This window comes from Hemiscyllium ocellatum, chromosome 4, assembly GCF_020745735.1.
Source record: "Hemiscyllium ocellatum isolate sHemOce1 chromosome 4, sHemOce1.pat.X.cur, whole genome shotgun sequence".
NCBI classification, from domain to species: domain Eukaryota; kingdom Metazoa; phylum Chordata; class Chondrichthyes; order Orectolobiformes; family Hemiscylliidae; genus Hemiscyllium; species Hemiscyllium ocellatum.
Genome location: NC_083404.1, coordinates 40409232 through 40423115, shown reverse-complemented (window position 1 = coordinate 40423115; position 13884 = coordinate 40409232). Strand labels below are relative to the sequence as shown.

Below are 13884 nucleotides of genomic sequence, written 5' to 3'. Positions count from 1 at the left end.
ACTGTGCCAAAATACTTTCTCAAACCCTGGTGACCTCTCTGGAGGAACAAGGGAATTTAACATTATTTCAACACCATTTTCTTCATCCCAATGTTTTTAAAAGTGTGAAGTATCACAAGATAAGAGAATGGCAATAGTCCAGAGAAGCCCCATGGACATTTACTTCTGCAATGCAGCCAGATGTTTGAAAGTTTACCACAGTACATATCACTAAATGAGAGGCAGGAAATCACACCTCACACTGCTCTGAACCTGAGCCACAATCCGACCATGTTCCACAACTGCTTTCATGTAAAGGCAGACATTGCCAATGTGGGCACGGATCTCAGATTAAGCACAAGTAATCTTGCTGATCAATATGTACCACTGCAAGTTTTTGTTACAAAGTTACAATTACAACAGATCAGACTTATAGTCATTGCCCACGTGTGAAAATAGGTACAATAAGCAAAGGCTTATTTACAGAACTAATGCAAAATCCAGAAACTTTACAAACTGTAAATTTGCAACAGCATCATTATTGGAGTGTATTAGGATTTATGCCCAAGCCAATGCGAAAGTTAAAGAAAGGTCTTTTATCAAGCAGTGATCAGACACTTAAACATTGGGGTCTTGATATGCACAACAAGCGGCATTAGTGACCTTGTTACAGTAACTGGGCTGGTGTGGGTGACATCTGATATACGCCAGTGAGGTACACATCACCAACTCTTGATGAATGTGGCCTCAGTTTAGACAACTACACTAACTGGATAGGACAATATTGGCGTGGCGTATTGTTTATATTTTAGGTAAGGGGGTAACATAATCATTGTATCTTTTATCACAAAGGTATCTAAACACTGTATAAGGAAGGTTTGCAAGTCAGAGATCACAGAGTTCACTAGTGATTGGTAAAACACTTACTTTATTGGTGAATATGCTTTTCCATAGAATTATAAATATTTAATAACTCCAACATTACAAGCTATCAACCGGTCTCTAATTAAACATTGGTTAATTGCCCCTGATGTGAAGTAGCAGTCACATTGGTAGTCAATCTCTGTATTAAGTTCACAAAATAAAGTTTGCAGCTGTGCCAGCATTGAAGAGGACAGAGGAGGTGTGCTGAAGCCAGATCCCAAGAGAGCGCGAAGTTGCAGGGTCGAATGCGACAGATCCACACAAACACAATGGCTTCACGACTGTGTGATCTGCAACGCTTCCAGCATATCTTCCACAACCTTTAGCGAGTACTTGGTCTCCTTTCTGCTGCGACCTGCAAGCTGAAAATTGAGGGGAGGAAGAATTAGATATACCTTTAGCCAGCGCATTGCTTTAGTTTATGATGTTGAGCCATTAAGCATCAGAATCACTCAAATTTGACAGCTGAAATGACTTCTAATGCAGCTTTCAAAAGACAATTAAACTACAGAGACTTTACTTGAATCCAAGAGACTTGACATCTTTTCAATACAACGCTTTTCCCACAAACTTCAATGTAAATGTGTCCTCACTTTGCACTCAAAATTTTAAGCAACTGGTTTCTATCCACGTGAGAAAGGAAATATTTAATTGAGATTTGGTGGGAGGAATGGAAAAGGTTAATGTTAATTCCTAAAATGTTCGAGTATTCTAATAATATGGTGAAGAGGAACTCTTTGACACTTCTGATGGCAATCATCCAATAATTTGCACTCACTCTAGCTGGGTTTCACTGCCCTACTGAACAGAAGCAGAAACGAAGGGTAAAGGAAAAGGCTATGAGCTCAGTAAAGCTCATCACTTTGTCTGAAGCACTTGCCATCCATCAATGTGTCATCAAATTTAATTCCAAATTGTATTCGAATGTTAAGTACCCATGGACCACAGGAGTGGATTTTAATTAAATTTCAAAAGTTTCACTGCTCTTTGGATGGATGAAGTGAGACTATCAAGCACTTCGATTACACTCCTGCTGTCTAAATTGGTCACTGGGTTTAAACACTGTTCAGATAGCTGTGCCCAAAATCACAGGCATTCGAATATCCAGGCTGACTCAATACTCTCAAGCTTGGGAAAGCACTGGAGAGGCAGTAACAGAGTGAGAGAAGACTGTAGCTGACTTAGACAGCAAGCTTGCTCTGCCATCAGTTTGAAAAAAATAATCTTGGCTGCATTCCTAAACTTAATCCATTGCTATTAAATGTCTGTGTTGACATAGATATTGACATTTTGTGTATGATTTCTTTTCTTTTTTTTGCAGAGAGAATGGTGGACTGAGCAGTTTTAAAAAAGCTCTCAATAATGTGATTTAATAGAAAACACATTATATTAAAACAAAATTCACAGCTAAGGAAGAACTTCCAGAATGTGTTACTTTTTCTTGTATTTACATTCATTATCTAAAATATGCATAATTACAACTGACTTACCACAAACTCATGAGGTGCAGAAAAAAACGAAGAATATTAAAAATGTTTTTCTGTTCACAGAAGCTAGTATTTTCTGCATATGTCCCATTCTAAATGTTTATTTAGGTAACACTTACAAAAAAAAACATTTTCCATCAATTGTTTCTTTTTCTTGACAATTCATTTTCAAAGATTCATTCGCATCCAGGAAACCTGTCATGCTCATCTGGTCTGAGCCTGAGACCAAAGACCCAGACTAACAAGTTTGATTCTTAACTACCCTCTGAAATTTCAAGCCATCCATTTGGTTGTATCAAACTGCGAGCATCAGTAGTTCAAGGAGAAGGTGCGTGACAAATACCAGAACAGGCAGTGGTATCAATATCACAGCAATGAATGAAAATGCAGTAAATACCTTTACAGAAAATTACTCTTCAAAGCTGTTAAAGTGATTGAAAACGACTGTGAAAACCATCCAGGGCATTTAAGGAAGGACTGTTTAATGCTGTGGCATAATGATGACAAACTAGTACTGAAGGTGATGTTGCTGGCTTTCACTGTGGCTCAATCAGGAATACTCCTTTCCAAGAGTATCTGGTAGGATGAGCAATTAAGGCTTTCACTCCACACAATTTTCTGCATTAAAAGGGCATCAGGCATTTCATGCTGACATCTGCCCACGACTTGCACCCCTACCCTTAAATTCAATGGAACTCTTTCTTCACATGGAAACCATTATTCAAAAAAAAAATCACAACCCACAAAGATTCAATACTCTTCTCCTTATTTAACAAGGGAGAGGAAACATGGAGACAAATTCTGAAAGAATGTCAGAGACCTAAAACATGAGGTCTGTCTTTGTCTAGAGATTCTGCCAAGCTTCAGAATATCTCTGGCTTTTTATGTTTATATGATAGTTTCAAAATCAGCAATACTTTATCTTCTGTAAATAAGGAGAAATGGTTTCCACTGCAGCCAGTGTTGGTAATCAGAGGAAATAGATTTATGGTAGCTGGCAAAAGATCTAAAAGGGAGGTGAGGAGAATTTCTTTTCCCACTTACTGAGTTATGAGAAGGTACTGGAAGGAGATGCAATCATATATATTTCAAATGGAATGAGAAAAATATCTGTAAAGAAATGTTTTGCAGGACAACAGAGAAAGACACATGAAATGGGGCTAAAGGCAAAATGCCAACACAAGAACAAATGGGTTGTATGGCATCGTTTTGTGCTTAAGATTCTGATTCATCAGTTGGAGAAGAATGGGTGATAATTATTTTTTTCGAGACAGAGCATTACTTCTTGTACTAAAAGGGCAAATGTTCAATAATTTCTCTGGCACTTAAAATGGAATGCTGGAATTAAATCCTGCAGCACATTTTATCAAATCATTTTACATAATTAAGTATGTTAGGCATTATTTTACTTCCTTACAACTGTGAGAAGTATTCCGTGTACTTAAACCTTGATGCAACTGAAATAAAGATCTGATAAAATACAATTCTACCTGCAGGTTACAATACTAAGCCCTACTACCAGAGACATATATGACTTTAGACATTTATTAAAGTTAGGAAAATTACATCATACAGTATAAAGCATTTCACAATTTACAAGACCTCTTATACCACCGTTGCCTGGTTGCAAAGCTCTTAATTTGCAACCAGAAACAGTGAGTTCTTCTATTCTTGAAGAAGTCTGAAATTTGTCTAATTTAGAAGAGTGCATCATAATTTATGAGCTCAGTAGAATATTATAAGCACGTGGGTAAGATGAAGCAACTTATTAAGGTCACCTGAATCCCAATATCCATATCTTAACAATCAAGTTCCAAGTCTGTATGCAATTGACTTCAAGTTTTACTTGGGAACTGTGGCTCAGTTGAAAGCACTCTTGCTACTGAGTGAGAGAAAGCTGAGAGTATGACCCCAACTCTACAGACTTGAGCATAAAAAAATCCACACTGATGCTCAAATGCAGCATTGCTAGAGGTGCCTTTTCTCAGAAGAGATGCTAAGCCCTGCCTGCACCCTCAGGTACATGGAAAAGATCCCACAGAATCATTTCAAAGGGTTATGTCAGGGATGCTGGGGCCAAAAGCTATCCCTGAACCAAAACATAAAAACAGATTATTTGGGTATTATTCATTGGTGTTTTTGTAAACTGACAACTGCATTTCCTGCAATAAATATTGACTATGCTTCAAAAAGCACTTCGTTGACTATGTAAAATGGGATCTGCCTGTTAAAAACTGGCAATTCTGTAACTATACACACTCCTTACAGGCATTACAGGCAGTTACTATTTTTAATGTAGATACAGGTTTATAATAAAATTAGAAAAAATAGCAAAGAAGACACAAAAAAGAAACCAAATTGACTTAGCACAATTACTCTCCACCTCTCACCCTGCTCCACCTGAACATTACTTTAGATCTTCAACTCCCTGCAACACACATGCGAACTTCAGAGTTTTATGCAAAAAGTAAGCAGATCTTTCGAATGTAGTATGCACCTTGATCATCTGACTCACATTCCTCTTTGTTCACGAATCTTCCACAATAGACATTCACCAGTTGTTGAATGAGCACTGGCTGTTTTATGATAGGTAAATCCTACAGCCACAGGGTCAGCCCATGGAGTGAAGGGCTGAATTCAACAGGACAAGGCGGCAAGCAACATTTATGTGTATTCCTGACATCATTCCATCTGACGACCAAATCTTCTCCATCTAAACAACTTTGATTGAGCAATTCCTTACATGGATTTTACAGACAAGGGTGAATTAATTTATAGCTTCAGTAGCATAGGCCAAGTAGGACCAAATAAAAGAACAAAGCTACATGAAACTGGGCTGGCAATCATTCAAGGTGACCTTTTCCTCACTGAGGACTAAAATTAAAGTATTAAAGCACGGAAGAGCTGCTCCTTAGAGAAAAAGAAATTACCTTACATTTTTAAAGCATCTTTAACAATTTCAGGTCATCCCAGCAAGCTTTATAGCCAAAGGAATACTTTTGAAGTGTAGTCACTGTTATAATATAAATGCACCAACCAAACTTCACAAAACAAGATTTCACAAACAGCAATGTGACAACGACCAGATAATTTATTTTATTGATGTAGCTGGAGGGACAGATATTGGTCAAGTCCTTGTCCTAGCATTTAATGTCAAATGTTGAGGCAGAATCAACAGGTTCACTGTAATATACATCCAGCCACCTTTCCGGGCTGGGGAACAGAAAGACTGAATATTTTTGGTGCACTGTGCCCCAAATTAATCGTAACACGGGTCTGGCAATCCAAAGGTGATGAAGATCATAAGACACAGGAGTAGAAGTAAGGCCATTCAGCCCACTGAGTCCACTCCATCATTCAATCATGGCTAATGGGCATTTCAACACTGTTTACCCACACTCTCCCTGTCTCTCTTAATTCCTTGCAAGATTAAACTCACAAGCTAGCCAGTGAAAGTCCCATCCTGGATCAGCGATAAACAGCCAGAACATCTGGTCCAAGCAAGAAGGTATGTCCACATTGCTGTCAACTAAGGCAGTTAACCAAGGTGTGGTTCAAGAAACATTCCTACCTGTGCCTCACACTCTAGACCTGTAAAGACCGAGTAAGACCAGCAATTTTGAAATAAAACATGCAAATCCTCTGAAATTGCCAGTACCAATTAGTGAATGCAGAGGCTGAAAGGAAGCTTAAAACAGCAAAAAGAAAGCAAGCTGGGGTGAGGGGGGTGCGGACAGAGCAAGAAAGTTTGTATCATTATGTGGAAACACTACGGAACATGGGCTTTTTTGCCCCCTCTAACTGAAAACAATTTGCAAAGGGAAACATTATTGACGTATGATGCTATACAAATTTCAGCATGAAAGTTCAGTGGTCGCAGATCCAACTGTACAGTCTTTGTGTGTCTGCATGAGAGTGCACCTGTACCGTGGCAGCCTTTGGTTCAATTAAGTTTAATGAATAAAGTTAGGACTGTGATGGAATCCTCACCACTTGTCCGAATGAGTGCAAACCCAACATCACTAAAGAAGTAGGACTGACAAATTAAACTGCATTTCAATGCAAGAGGCCTAAAGGGAAGGCAGATGAACTCAGGGTATGGTTAGAAACATGGGGCTAGGATATCAAAGCAATTACAGAAACATGGCTCAGAGATAGTCAGGACTGGTAGCTCAATATTCCAAGATACAACTGCTACAGGAAGAATAGAAAGATTGGGGGCGGGGGGCATGCAAGGCAGGACAGGGAATGGCGTTTTTGATAAGGGATAGCATTGTAGCTGGACTTACAAAGGTATTCCAAGAATTACATCCAGGGAAGTTGATTGGGTGGAACTGAGAAATAAGAAAGGGATAATTAATTTATTTGAATTGTATTATATACCCCCTAATAGTCAGCGGGAAATTGAGAAACAACTTTGTAAGGCAATCCCAGTTATCGGGAAAAATAATAGGGTGGTTATGGTAGGGGATTTTAACTTCCAAACATAGGCTGGGACTGCCATAGTGTTAAGGGTTTAGATGGAGAGGAATTTGTTAAGAATGTACAAGAAAATTTTCTGATGCAGTATGTAGATGTACCTACTAGAGGTGTAAACTTGACTTACTGTTGGGAAATAAGGCAGGGCAAGTGACTGAGGTGTCACCGGGGGAGCACTTTGGGGCCAGAAACCATAATTCTATTCGTTTTAAAGTAGTGATGGAAGAGGATAGACCAGATCTAAAAGTTGAAATACTAAATTGGAGGAAGCCAATTTTGATGGTATTAGGCAAGAACTTTCAAAAGTTGATTGGGGCAGATGTTTGCAGGTAAAGGGACGGCTGGAAAATGGGAAGCCTTCAGAAATGAGATAGCAAGAGTCCAGAGACAGTATATTCCTGTCAGGGTGAAAGGAAAAACTGATACGTGTAGGGAATGCTGGATGACTGGAGAAATTGAGGTGTTGGTTAAGAAAAAGAAGGAAACATACGTCAGGTATAGAAGAACAGAGATCGAGTGAATCCTTGGAAGAGTATAAAGGTAGTAGGAGTATACCTAAGAGGGAAATCAGCAGGGCAAAAAGGGGACATGAGTTAGCTTTGGCAAATAGAGTTAAGGAGAATCCAAAGGGATTCTATAAATACATTAAAGTCAAAAAGGTAGCTCGGGAGGGAATAGGACCTCTCAAAGATCAGCAAGGCAGCCTGTGTGTGGAGCCGCAGGATATGGGGGAGAATCTAAACAAGTATTTTGCATCAGTGTTTACTGTGGAGGAGACAGACGATATAGAATGTGAGGAAATAGATGGTGACATCTTGAAAAATGTCCACATTACTGAGGTAGTGGTACTGGATGTCTTAAAATACATAAAAATAGGTAAAACCCCAGGACCTGATCAGGTGTATCCTGATGGGGATTGATGAGGTCAGAGGGGTGGACATGATCTATATGGACTTCAGTAGGGTGTTCGACAAGGTTCCTCATGGTAGACTAGTTAGCAAGGTTAAATCTCATGGAAGTCAAAGAGTGTGGTGTTGGAAAAGCACAGCCAGTCGGGCAGCATTTAAGGAGCTGGAGAGTCGATGTTTTGGGCATAAGCCCTTCATCAGGAATATGCCCAAAACTTCGACTCTCCTGCTCCTCGGATGCTGCCTGACCAGCTGTACTTTTCCAGCGCCACACTCTTTGACACTGATCTCCAGCACCTGCAGTCCTCATCTTCTCCTAAGTCTCATGGAATACAGGAAGAACTAGCCATTTGGTGACGGAACTAGCTTGAAGGCAGAAAACAAAGGGTAGTGGTGGAGGGCGGCCTTTCAGACTGGAGGCCTGTGACCAGTGGATCAGTGCTGGGTCCACTGCATTCTTATATAAATGTTTTGGGTGTGAACCTAGGAGGCATAGTTAGCAAGTTTGCACATGACACCAAAACTGGTAGTGCAGTGGACAACGAAAACGTTACCTCAGAGTACAATGGGATCTTGAGCAGATGGGCTAATGGGCTGAAGAATGGTAGATGGAATTTAATTTAGACAAATGTGAGGTGCTGCATTTTGCAAAGGCCAATCAGAACAGGGCTTTTACACTTAATGGTAAGGTCCTGGAGAGTGTTGCTGAACAAAGAGACATTGGAGTGCAGGTTAATAGTTCTTTGAAAGTGGAGTTGAGGCAGGTAGGATAGTGAAGGCGGCGTTTGGTATGTTTTCCCTTATTGGTCAGAGCATTGAGTATAGGAGTCAGGAGGTCATGTTGTGGCTGTACAGGACATTGGTTAGGCCACTTTTAGAATATTATGTGCAATTCTGGTCTCCTTTCTATTAGAAGGATGTTGTGAAACTTGAAAGGGTTCAGAAAAGATTTACAAGGATGTTGCTAGGGTTGGAGGATTTGAGCTATAGGGAGAGGTTGAATAGGTTGGGGCTGTCTTCCCTGGAGCGTCAGAGGCTGAGGAGTGGCCATATAGAGGTTTATGAAGTCATGAGGGGCATGGATGAGGCAAGGCCTTTTTCTTGGGGTGGGGAATCCAGAACTAGAGGTCATACGTTTAGGGTGAGATGGGATAAATTTAAAAGGGACCTAAGAGGCAACTTTTTCATGCAGAGGGTGGTGCATGAATGGAATGAGCTGCCACAGGAAGTGGTGGAGGTTGGTACAATTACAACATTTAATAGGTATCTGGATTGGTATATGAATGGAAAGGGTTTAACAGGGGTATGGGCCAAGTGCTGGCAAATGGGACTAGAGTAAGTTAGAATATCTGGTCAGCATGGACAAGTTGGACCAAAGGATCTTTTTCTGTGTTGTCCATCTTTATGACTCTATAACATTCAAGGAGCGTGACATGATCCAGGTCAAAGCAACCCGTTTGACTGGCACAATGTCGACTACCTTCAACATTCACTCCCTCCACTACTGCCAACAGCAAGAGCATGCTCCAAATACAAGGATATACTGTTGTAATTCACAAAGGTTCCTTCAACAGTGATTTGAAACCCACAGCCTCCATCATCGAAAAGGGCAAGGGCAGCATGTGCATGGGAACGTTCCCACTTGCATGTTTCCCTTCTGGTTACACCCCATCCTGGCTTGGAAATATACAATTGTTTCTTCAATGTCACTGGGTCACATCCTGGAACTCCCTTCCTAACATTATTGTGGGTCTCCCTACACTCCAAGGACTGCAGCAGTTAAAGAAGGCAGCTCACCACCACCACCTTCTCGAGGGCAACTAGGGATGGGCAATAAATGCTGACACCCACATCCCAAACAATATTTAAAGAAAATGTGGCATTGAATCTCAGTAATGGTGACTGACGAATATCACTGACGGTTGTGAAAACTCATCTGATCCACTTAATGAACTTCAGGGAAGGAGTTTGCCACCTCACTGAAGCAATCAATGGAAGCATCACAATTAAGAGTTGAAGTTCTCTTTCTTGGAGAAGTCTCATTTGAGCCTTCACTTCCTGGGTCTTGAGCTGACACTCTACTACAATGTTGAAGGGACAGCTGCCCAGTTAAAAATGTGGTCTTTCAGTAAATTGATGCCGTCAGCTTTCATATATTGGTGGAAAACATTCCATAGCATTATATCAGAGTAAAATAGAAATGTCCTCTCTAACCAAATGTTTATTTGAACACCCAAAAGACAACTATTTGATGATTGTCATATTGCTGTTTGTGGGTGCTTGCTTTGTACGAGTTGACTGCAATGTTTTTGACATTACAAAGATGGCACATTTCAAAAACAGCTACATTTCTTGTAAAACACTTCAGCCATTTTGAGATGGGTGATGCATCCCTGTGTGTTATTTCAAAGGAATCAGCTATCTATCTGATCTGCATGATACAGATAGTGCATTTACCATAGTGCCCCAAATAGTGTACTTACTTTCACAGCTGTTTTTAAAAACTGGTTTTGGCAGTAATAGTAAAACTTAGTTCCCCTCTTTAAAGTTTATGTCTTGTTTTTTGCGCCATTTCCAGGATGAAATAGTGGATAATTGGTTAGGGATTGTCTTTGGATCAACATCAGTTGATATTTGCAAATACAAGGCAATACAGACAAGTACCCAGTATCTGCTGGGTTCAAAAGTCATTCAGTTCAGCTGGCTGGACGGTTGATTTGCAATGCAGAGTGATGTCAATAGCATGGGTCAATATCCCGTAACAGCTGAGGTTACCATCAACCTTGCCAACCTTTCCCTTTGCCTAATACGTGGTGGCCCTCAGGTTCAAACATCACCCAATGTTCTGCACTTCTCAATAAAACCAGAACTGATACAGTTCAAGACATGAGTGTGTGTTTAAATAAGAGATGATCACTTCTTCCAAATCCATAGCCCAATTGGAATCATTCTCATTTAGCTTAATTAAAGTAGGCTATATGACAGAAGCAGCACTTTGCTAGTTAACTACTTATTTTTATGGACTAACTATGCAGAGTCTATTTCCTGAATAAGCAGTGCCAATTTTTAATACCAGTTTTGAGTGAGAGCAAAGTCATGCCTCTCTTCAATCCTAATCAGATTAACAAAAACGGAATGAGTTCTCTTTCAAAAACATTTAAGTAAACATTCTAAGACTATTCAAATCATGGCTCCTTAACTACCATCTTATTATGCTTTCTGTAATTGTTTCCTTCCCTTCACAAGAAAGACTTGGTCATTTTTTTTTAAAACGAGTAATCCAATTCCTATTAGCTGAATACGGATACATTGGATAAGAAAGGTTTTTAAAGTTCCGTGTGGTATTATTGGCATGCTTTGAAATTAATTTCTGTAGCTGTGCTCTTCTGCAGTCAGTTTAAAACTATCATTTCCTGACTTGATTAATGTGACAGTACCTTGGAGGTATTTTTCAGTAATGGCCCATGTGGGTACACAAATACCAGCTGTTGGCCTGCAGCTGAACTCTCAGTTCAGCTCTGACTCTTGATCCACCCAGGCCGCGGATCCTTCCCCCCCCTCCCCACCCCAGCCCCCAATGACATATGCCTGAATATCTTCTAAGTGTACACCTCCGCAGAATACTGATGATAATCACCAGGTAGCAATGGCACTGATGTTCTAATGACCAAATCCTGCAAAGGAGGTAACCCTTTGTCACAGTCAATCAATCAGCACGCCCTGTCCAGCAGTGTATTTCAGCCAAAGATGATGGTGGTTTCAAAGAAATGGAACATTAGGGTGAGCCTAAAGGGCAAAAAAAATGTCCTTTAATTTCCATTTGCCGGTAGGTGTAGGCACCTTTCTCACACACAGTTCCCACAACTGGTGAGAGTGATAAAAGCTTTCAAGTGGGGTTAGAAGCAGTCGAGGAGGTTACTTGTTACTTCCTTTCCCTGGCTGATAAAAAAAAAGTTACATTTGTGTTCGAGGAGAACAGAAGCCCTTTCTTCACTAGCCTCCCATTCCTGTGCAAGCCAAAACAATCCTAATCAGATGCCAGGGGAGTCCCAGTCCCTCAAGGAACAGCTTTGATGCAGAGTGCATTTTAACTTGGCTGCAGATGTCAGCTCTTGGGAACCCAGAGATAACCATCAGGCAAACTAGAACATAACTAGAATTGCTGACTTACAAAACCAGCATTAGAAGTGAAAAGAACTGCAATGAAGCAGAAATTGCATGGCGAGGAACGCAACGTCAGAGTTTTTAACATTATGTAAGGCAGCTAACTTTCAGAATGATCATTAATTCATTGACTACTAAATGAACTTGAACAATATTTTGGATGATCGGGACATTAAATGATATTCAACATCCAAATACCACAACAAAATTCTGACTTAGAGAAGGATGTCCTTGAATCAAGTTTAATTGAAGAGGTGAAGTTTAATATTGAGAAATACAATTTAGCAGCGTTAGACAAACAAGCAAAGCAGCAGATCCAAAGTGTAAGCAATTCTATAGAATGGTGCATGATGACTGCGTGATGCCCTTAATGCTAAACAGATGGCTATTATAATTTATCCCTTTACAACAGGCATATCCATCCAGAATGCAGCTCAATTCTGTCAAGTTCTCTGAAATAAACAAATTAAATTAGGTTCCTAAACCTAAAGGTTGCCGAGTTACTGATAATGAATACTGTTAGCAGTTTTGCCATGGGATAGAAGCCACATTGTGCAATTTGTAAACTCCAATGTTTGGAACAATGCAGCTGAGTCAAATACATGGACAGCTTCTGAACTTGAAGCATTAATGTCACCTTCCATACAGGGAATAAAGTACATACTCATCAACCAACAGGCAGCAGATAGCAACATATGCCAACCATGAGGCAACAATTAAACACATTTAGTATAGCCTGGAACTTAAAGGGATCAGAGAAGTAACCACATGCCATTCTGCCCATGTTGGAACCCACTCCTTCCACCAACCCACAAAGGAGCAAAAAGGACTAGTCAGGATTGCCAGAGGGTTGTACATCTGCCAGGGTTCAGACCTGATATGAAGCTCAGCAAGCAGATAGTCCGAACACTCTTTGTCTTGTCTCCTTAAGTTGTCTTTGGCAATTTGGTTCCTGCCACAGACCTCAGGGGGCAGGAAACTAGTGGTGATATCATTGAGAATGACTTTTTATTGCAATTGGTACCATTCTGTCACTTTACTGTGTAGCTGCTTACTTTTTTAAAATCAGGTATGTTTTAAATTTCAACAAAGACCAGGTCATTCCAAAGCATTTTAAATACTTTTCAAGGGTTAGTCACTATTGTAATATAGGAAAAACAAACAAACCAACTTACAATCAACACACTCCCACAACAAACACTCTGATAATGATCAAATATATTTTTTATGATGGTGGTGGTTGAGAAATAAATACTGCCCAAGAACAACTACAGGACAGCTCTCCCACTTTTTTGAGAAGTAACACCGTGAGATGATAACCTGAGAGGGGAGTTGGGAACATCATTTTAATATTTGCTCTGAAAATATTCCTTCAGGATTACACTCCAATGCCACTCAGAGTTGGATACTTGAAAGTTTGGAGGGGACCTTCTGATACAAACACACACCAAATCAGAAAGACAGTTTCAATATTTGTAAATGGAGATGATGATGGAAAGGAACACAACAAAGCAATGGACAAAGTTTGTATTGAAAGAAACAAAGTTTCCAGATGGAGCTAATCATGTCTGCAACAGCCAGAATAAGTGTGTCCAGTCAGGAAGGTGAAGGTTACCCTACTACAATGATATAGAAAATACACCAGTGAAATTTCCCTTTTTCTGCCTGGGTCATCTTCCGACCAATCAAACCAAGACGCCGAGTAAAAGTTATTCAATGTAACTGAATGACACTACAGCTACAAACAGCAGGTGGATCATGGAAGTGTGAATCTCAGGACGATTACCTGAATCCCAGGCCATCCAATGTGGTTATTTAACAAGAAAATTGTGGTTGCCATTTAAGCTTCTTCAAAGGGACTTATCAATAATGGCTGCTAATACCATAGCAGCAATTAGTTTTTATGTTGTTGCTCATAAAAACCACAATCAATATTTCTTGAG

The 13884-nt window shown here is 40.0% G+C and overlaps 1 protein-coding gene across 1 annotated transcript in view; it reads right to left on the bottom strand.

Annotated features, from left to right (window-relative positions):
• Positions 1–890: 890 nt before the first annotated feature.
• The window catches only part of emc2 (ER membrane protein complex subunit 2), a 119382-nt gene continuing 106388 nt past the window's right edge, over positions 891–13884 (bottom strand). Inside the window, exon 11 of the mRNA XM_060824232.1 lies at positions 891–1265. Coding sequence (XP_060680215.1) covers positions 1179–1265 — 87 coding nt within the window. The 3' untranslated portion in view covers positions 891–1178. The remainder of the gene's footprint in view (positions 1266–13884) is intronic.